Source organism: Phalaenopsis equestris, unplaced genomic scaffold, assembly GCF_001263595.1.
Source record: "Phalaenopsis equestris unplaced genomic scaffold, ASM126359v1 Scaffold000865, whole genome shotgun sequence".
NCBI lineage: Eukaryota > Viridiplantae > Streptophyta > Magnoliopsida > Asparagales > Orchidaceae > Phalaenopsis > Phalaenopsis equestris.
The window spans coordinates 164356-172418 of NW_018165305.1; the positions used below are offsets into that span (position 1 = coordinate 164356).

General features: G+C 31.1%; 1 protein-coding gene across 2 annotated transcripts; it reads right to left on the reverse strand.

Moving 5' to 3' along the window:
• Nucleotides 1-100: 100 nt before the first annotated feature.
• On the reverse strand, nucleotides 101-7383 carry LOC110031910. Of its 2 annotated transcripts, none has more exons than XM_020735345.1 (9): nucleotides 7119-7383; nucleotides 6780-6835; nucleotides 6513-6635; nucleotides 5673-5740; nucleotides 3311-3383; nucleotides 2436-2545; nucleotides 2251-2352; nucleotides 655-754; nucleotides 101-383 (listed from the first exon to the last, which is right to left on the reverse strand). In XM_020735345.1, the coding sequence occupies exons 3-9, from the start codon at nucleotides 6594-6596 to the stop codon at nucleotides 207-209; spliced, it is 714 nt and encodes a 237-aa protein (XP_020591004.1). In that variant the 5' UTR covers nucleotides 6597-6635; nucleotides 6780-6835; nucleotides 7119-7383; the 3' UTR covers nucleotides 101-206. The 2 variants fall into 2 exon arrangements, with proteins under 2 accessions (XP_020591004.1, XP_020591003.1); XM_020735344.1 differs by having other exon boundaries at nucleotides 6780-6840.
• Between the last annotated feature and the right edge of the window lie 680 nt (nucleotides 7384-8063).

Consider the following 8063-nt stretch of genomic DNA (forward strand, 5'->3'; position numbering starts at 1 on the left):
TGACGCAAAGTTTTCTAAATTTTTTCTATTTTCAAAAAAAAAAAAAAAAAAGACAAAGAACTTCTCAAACAACACATACAATTTTTCAAAATAACCCTGCATTTCTAATCATCCAGCATTCTCTCATACATTGTAATATTGATAAAGGAATAACATTGAGGTAATTAACATTACATGTGCATAATGAATAAACAATTAGAAGCATTTTAAGTTATACGGATGAGAAGAACTACCATAATGAATAAACTCATCATAATAAATATAATGAGCCAAGTGAGGCATGTAGTTTTCGAGCTCTCTGAGTATACCTGAACAGCGCGAACATTGGCACGGCCCGTGCTCGCCAAGCTCTGCTCAACAGCCCTCTCTGTAGAGTCCAAAATCTGCCCATATAGACCACATTCAACAAACAAAATAAAGGGATCAATTGTTTTTACATATCAACCACTTAAACTTTACGTTTTACATTTATACCACCCAAATCTTTCATATTACAAAAAAAGCACCATTTTAGCTTTTGATCAAGTGAAATACACCATTTCATGCATAGGTAAGGAGGCATGTATGTAAGAATTGATGTTTAGGTGCCAGATATGTAAAAACATAGGAACTGAATGGTATGCATTTAAATCTTCCAAAGAATAAAGAAGTTACCATTTCAGTTTCATTCAAGGATTTATTCATCAGGAGACTGCTTTCCTTTAGTTGTTTTGCCAAAGTAACCATTTCATCTGTTAAATCAGACTGAAGTTTTCTGCAAGAAAAATAATAGATTTTTAAACTCGTCACCAATAAAAATATATTATCTACAATAATTCAAGGTATTTTCAAGATAAACAAACAATCCATCTTTCATATTCTTAAAAAAAGGTAGGGATAATTACAAATAGAGCACTCAGTGATTTTTTTTTTTTTTTTTTTTGAACTACCAAATTGGTGCATTTACATGCGCCATGATCAAATCATTGAGAATTTGATAAAAATAAAAAATATGGGCTGAGATTTTATCGTAAATTTTGATATTTGAGTGAAAATTTAAAAACTGGATGAAAGAGGGCGCTAGGTTTGTAAATAGCAATGTTTTGAGTGCTATGATATGCTAACAAAACAAATGAATTGATAGCAATACATTTAGTTAAAAAATATATGGAAAATTTGATTTACCAGTAACACGTGCTTCAATAGTAAATATTCCAGAAAGGACTATTTAATGAAATTTCTTATGCAGGAAGAAAAAAAGTCGAGCCTACTTCTACATTTTCATCCATTCTGGGAATATAATTGGTTTTCTGCTCATAATTGTACTCCTAATGTAAGAAACTTCCGTCATCATCAGGATAATATAAGAGCTCTCTGCCTTAGAGAAAAAAAACTCTATTGCAAGGTTTCTGTCACATAAAAACACATCATGCGAACTGTAATTTAAAAAATTAAAGAGAGGTTCACATAGATAAGACTAAGTTCTTATAAATTTACATATCTAACACGTAAAGTTTTCTTGGCACAGTTTTTTATATTTATACCTCCCAAATCTTTCATATCACATCAAAAATATCACCATTTTAACTTGTAAAAAGTGAAATAAAACTTTTCATACATAGCTATGGTACGTAAAAGTTGAAGTTTAGGTGTTAGATATGTCAATACAGAGAAGTTGAGTGGTATACATGTACATCTTCCAAAACTTAAACCATGATCTGTCAAGATGTTCTGTCAAATGCTTTTGAACTGCATTAATCCTATTCATCTAATGATGTGTCTTAGCTAGGGGTGTAACTGAGCCAAGTGCAACTAGTGAGCTCGTGAGCCAATTCCTTTAAAAAATAATTAATTAAAATAAAAATATTCAAAATATACTAAAATTCTATACCATATGTTGAAGTTATTAAAAATATAAAAAAAAATGATATTTTACATTTCATATCAATTAATTTCTTATTATTTTTCTTAATTGCTCATTCAATTTGACATTTTATTATAACACGAGGTCACTAGCTTGTATTAACATTGTTTCTCTCTTTAATAATAAATAAGCCGACTTGAACTCGTCAAACTCGAGCTCGAACTCGATTAAAGTAGCTCGACTCTACTCTCTTACACGCTCGAGTCTTAACAGACAAGAAGATCAAGGGCGAAGAAGTTGAACAAGAAATCAACAGAAGTATGCTTCTTTGAAAACGAGTCAAAAAATAACAATGATTAATCGTGAAAAAATTTAAAATGGACTGGCAGAAAAGGGTAAGAAAATACCTATGCTTCTCAATATGTGCATGTGCTTCTGCATCCAATTTTACAGGTGTTCCAGTATCCATCGCGACTGTCTCATGGTTTCTATCAACTTTTGTTACAGATCTACCGATTTTAGAGCCACTAAATCACCTCATGTAAATAGACAAAATGAGCAGCATGGAAATAGAAAATATTAGCATACTTACGCAGTTCTTCTTCTCAAGCTGGGAGTAGGATATGTATGGCTTTCAGGATTCTCTGATACAGGAACAATTTCCTCAACAGAAGTTTCTTGAACAGCCTCCATAGATTCTGGCTAGCAGATTTATTAAAGAATTTCAACAAGCACACTTAATGAAATTTTCAAAAAAGCATAGATGAAGAAACAAGAACGACTACCAAAAATTAAGATTTCGGTTAAATAAGAAGAAAGCACTGAAAAAGACATCTAAACCTGATGACTTGAGCATCGGAACTCATTCACACTAGTTTAATTTTCCATCTAAGAATGGAGAGCTATAAATGAAAGGGGCATTTACATTCATAGCACATAATTCTTATGTATTTACATATCTCAAACTTCAAATTTCATATTTACACACATGGCACTCAAATATTTAATGTCAGGTAAGAATAGCGCTATTATCATTTTTTAAAAGTGAAATACAACTTTTGATGCATTGTTTTGAAGCATCAATTTACAATGTATGTAAATATGAAAGTTTAGGTGTGAGATATGTAAATACATTTTGTGTGCTCCGTCCGTAAATTTCCCTAAATGTAATTATAAATATCATGCATGTAGATGTTGGCTAATCCAAAGCTTGAGCTGATTAATCATAGTCTCAATTAAGACACATGAAATAGAATTAGTGTTAAAAGGAAAACAAACGAACCATTTATGCTTGAATAAAACAATTTTACAAAATAGAAAAATCAGTTAATTTGGCAAAATTAAAATTGCATGTTAACCGGTATTTCGACTAAAATTACAGCATCAAATTCATCCTATTAACACCATCCAAAAGAAATCTCAAGAGTAGGATTGTTCCTAAAGGTGCCTAATGGGGCCGAGCCATACTTCAGGAACTAATAATCTAGCAGCAAGGGCTTCAACCTTCTCTGAATATTCATTAAGTTTGGCCTTTGAAATGCTGAAAAAAAAACCCAAAATGAGGACCATTAGGGGGATGAGATGTCAGACAAGGAGAAACATATTATTATGGAAGATTTAAATGCTTGCCATGCCACTCACTTCTTATTTATTTACATTTCTAACATCTGAACTTCAATATTTACATTTATGTCAACTTATTTATGCATGAAAAGTTGTATTTCACTTTTTAAAGTTAAAATAGTGATATTTTTTATTCAATATGAAAGATTTGAGTGATAAAAATGTAAATATTTAGATACTTAAATACAAAAGAATTGGGTGGAATGAATGTCCCATTTTTTAAAAGCTTAATATGTTCGAAAAACTACTAAAACTTAAATCAAAGCTTTATACAAAATAAGAACATGATTTGCGATCAATGTTTTTTTAGGAACAACATGATAGTAAAGTTAAAGTACACCATACAAGTAAAATGACCGTTTAAAATTAGCATTAAATTCAGATAAAATGGAACAATGGAAAGATCAGTGCATGTACAGCTTCCAACAATTAGACAATTAAAACTGAGGAAGATTTACATACATAACACTCAATTCTTATGCATTTACATATCTAACACCCTAATCTTCAATTTGTGCATGAATGCCAACTTACCTATACATGAAAAGGTGTATTTCATTTTTTAAAAGTTAAAATGCTGGTATGCTTGATGTGATATGAAAGATTTGCGTGGTATAAATGTAAAAAATAAAGGTTAGGTGTTAGATATAATTGGAGAGAAGGAAGAAAATTCTTAAATTTATAGGTTTAAAACCTAAAGCAAAATAGAAACACTCCAGAATACTCCAATCTAAACTCAAGCTTAGATTAATTTTTGCTAAAAAAAACCTACATGAAAAAAAAATGGGGAAGTAACCTTTTTCTACAAAGATTTGTGTTTATTCCTAAGCTCAAATCTTCATTTTGTTCTCATCTATCATCTCAGAGTTCGCTCTCCAGAAAATCTTGGACCAATCATTTTTATTTCTTATACAATGTATTGCATTATTTATTTATCTGATTTATATTTTTTTTCATTAATGAACTTACGAGAAATCTTATTTGGCAGTCTATTTGTAATTCTGTGAAAGCATTTACGATTAAAAAGCAATTTTATCTTATACAAATTGTGAAAGAATACACTATTATTATATAATAGCATATCATCAAAAGTTACTGTGTTTAAACGAGCGATCCACAAATTAAAAACCTCATTTTCCAACTCTTATTTCGATGAGAGAACACCAAATATCTCATTTTGTATTTGATTATTCATCCAAACAATTCTTGAGTGGGGCTCGCTGCATGCTAGAAAATTCTTAACGGTAGAGAATTTTTTGCATTAGTTGATTATAATTTTCTAGCACACATACAAATAAAAATGCAAGGAAAACAAAACTTTTAAATGAAAAAAATCTTAGAAAGAAAAAAATCGTGAGGCCTAGCCCAATCAAAATAAATCACTAAGATACAAAAAATACTGAGGTTCACTATTCTTTTGAATGTGGGAATATGAGATTACCAACCATGGCTATATAGTAATAGTTCGGTAACAACAGTTTGGTCTATAACAATTGTAACTAATGGCTACGAAAGAAGCTATTATCTGCAACAATTAGAACTAGTGGTCGACAACGGTTGATGGTTAATCACCAACACTTCTCTTTAAGAGTCGTACTTTAATTGTCAGTTTACTTTTCCTTTCTCCTTCCCCTTCAAGTGAAAAAATGTGATCTATTTAGAGTTTTTGAGAGGGCCATTTAAATAAATTCAGCTAAGATCTCAAAAAACTATATCAGACAGTTCATATTGATTCCCTTGATCACAACAACAAGAAGTCATTATCTCACTAAATCAGATCGGCTACATAAATGTTTTTTTCTCCATTGCGTCTCATTTAGTGTCTTGGATCATTGGTTATTTTTTCAAAATTTAAATGCCTTAACGACCTCAAAATTAAATTATATTGGGCTTGTTGAGTTCCTTTCGTTGAGCTGCTCAATTTAACTATATGCATGCCAAATTTTGAGAACGTGCTACATACATATATCACCTAATTCATATGTACTTGCATATTTAACATTTAAACTTTACTTTTTACATTTATATCACCCAAATCTTTCATTTCAAATAAAAAATATCATGATTTTGAGTTTAAAAAAATCACTTTTTTATGTATAAGGCAACATGTAAAAATTGAATTTTAGGTGTTAGATATGTAAATACATAGAAATTGAGAGGTAGGCATGCAAAGCTTTAAATAATTTGTACGAGTATGATGCCTCACCCCGATACTCCACCCATTGCAGACTCTGCTCCTATCTGTTCCAATAACTCACGTGCTGTTGTAACATACTGCAAAGTTGCACAAACAAGTATCACAAACCTTGAAAAATACCAAATTATACAAATAAATGGATTCATAGTTTTCTACGCCATCAAAAGGTGAACCAAATTATTCTGTCGATTGTTTTGAACTTATACTAATCAGATAGTAACTATTCAAGAAAATGAACTAAAGTTCCGTCATCCTCATCATACATAACTTAAAACCAACAATAAAAACTGGGGCATTCACATATATACCCAACAATTCTTATGCATTTACATATAAAACACCTAAACTTTACTCTTTACATTAATACCACCTAAATCTTTCATATCACATAAAACGTATCACCATTTTAACTTTAAAAAGTGAAATACACATTTTCATGCATAAATAAGAGACTTTTATGTAAAAAATTGATGTTTAGGTATTGGATATGTAAATACATAGGCATTGAGTAGTATGTTTGTAAATCTTCCTAAAAAATTTCATCAACATCCACATACCCAATTCAATAATGAAATCTCATTCTCAAAAGCTGCCCTCATAACCAACATTCCTGTGAAAAACAGTATTGTGGAAAGAACCCAACATCCACATACCCAACATTCAAGATATGCAACAAAGAACAGAAAATGAAATTTCTTTCACGATTAAGAACAATCTGAGACTCGCATGAGGATTTCAAACCAATGTGAATTCCATGAACCATTGAATTCATGAGGAACACGTATTGGGACAAATCAACCCCGAAAAACCGTGACAAAGCAGTATAAAAATGCACAAAATTTCACTCACATGGATTAGCTTTACTTGATTCGATTGACGGGGGGAAGCTGCAAGCAACCTCCTCAGGTTCACTTCGTTCTTGCTCAGCCCCATGTGTAAACCAGCAAGTTCACTTCATATACTTCTCTAAGGCTAATGGATCAAAGAATCCGGAATAAATAACTATATAAGAGAGCGTAAGGTTGAAGAACTGCACTGAACTTGCATAACTTATTCGTAGATTCGTTATGTAGAATTTAAAGGTATAATAACAAGTAGAAGAATTACAGAACGCACCGATCCAAACTGGCTGCAATATCCAGTAGAAAAAAGGACGACGAATCCGATATGCACTGAACTGCTTCAAAAATCAGGAATCAGATGCACTGTTCAACCCCAAATAACTACATAATAATAACTAGAGCATCGGTAATTTCAAAACATGAGAAGAGCAATAAATCCTCATCTCATTTTGTTAATCCCAGCCCAACAAAACTGCATCGAAATTCTAACATTATAGATCAAGCAATGCAATCGGGGCTGCTTGGTAGCCGGATTTAAGCAGGATTTAGAGGATTTAACCTAAATCCTGCCAAACAGCAACAAAACACAACTTTCCCACAGTATCTTAAATACCTTTTCTTCTTCGTTGGATTTACAGGATTTAGATGAGCTGAAGCAAGCGAAACTTGGCGGGATGAAGGAGCGGAGTGGAAAAAGAAGATATACTGGAGTTTCGGAGATCTTTGAACGCCGCGATCCCGTCGCTGCCTTCCGAGCGAGATCTATTCGCAACTGTACCGCGAGGGTTTCGAGGACGGGAGGGGAGGAAGGGGAAGGTGGGCGATGGTTTCAGGCGAAACCGGGAGAAGGAGAAGCGAGGTAGGCGAGGTTCGCCGGAGATGGGAAGCGAAAGGAGAAGGCAGGTTTCGGTATTTAATATAATTTTATCTCACTTAATTGTAATTAATTTAATTGATTAATTCAATAATCAATAATTATAAGAGTATTTACACATGTATCACACAATTTTCTTTTATATATACCTATTTAATGAATAAAAAATAATATTTATGAGCATAACACTCAAATTTTTAATATTATATTAAAAAATATTATTATTAATTTTTATTTTAAAAGTAATATATATTTTTCAAACATAATTTTACTCACAAAGGCGTTATAATTAAATATTAAACTTTAGATGTTAAACATTAAATGCATCAAAATTTTGATATGCATTTAATTTTTTCATAAACATATTATCAAGTTATTAAAAATTATATAAATTTTATCTATAATTATTTAATAATTACTTAACTTAAAAAACAAATATTAAATTTAATTATTTTTTATATATTTATAATAGAACATTAATTGTCTAATAACAATATCATTATTGGGTCATAAGCTCCGAATGTAAAAGTGTGGCTTTATGTTTGATAGTTAACAACCAATATAAATTTTTTGTCAAATAACTATAACATAAATTCTTTATATCATTATGTTAATATTTATACGTTCCTCAGAAGTCACACATTATATGGATTAAATGAAATAAAAATGTGTACAAGGGTTGCT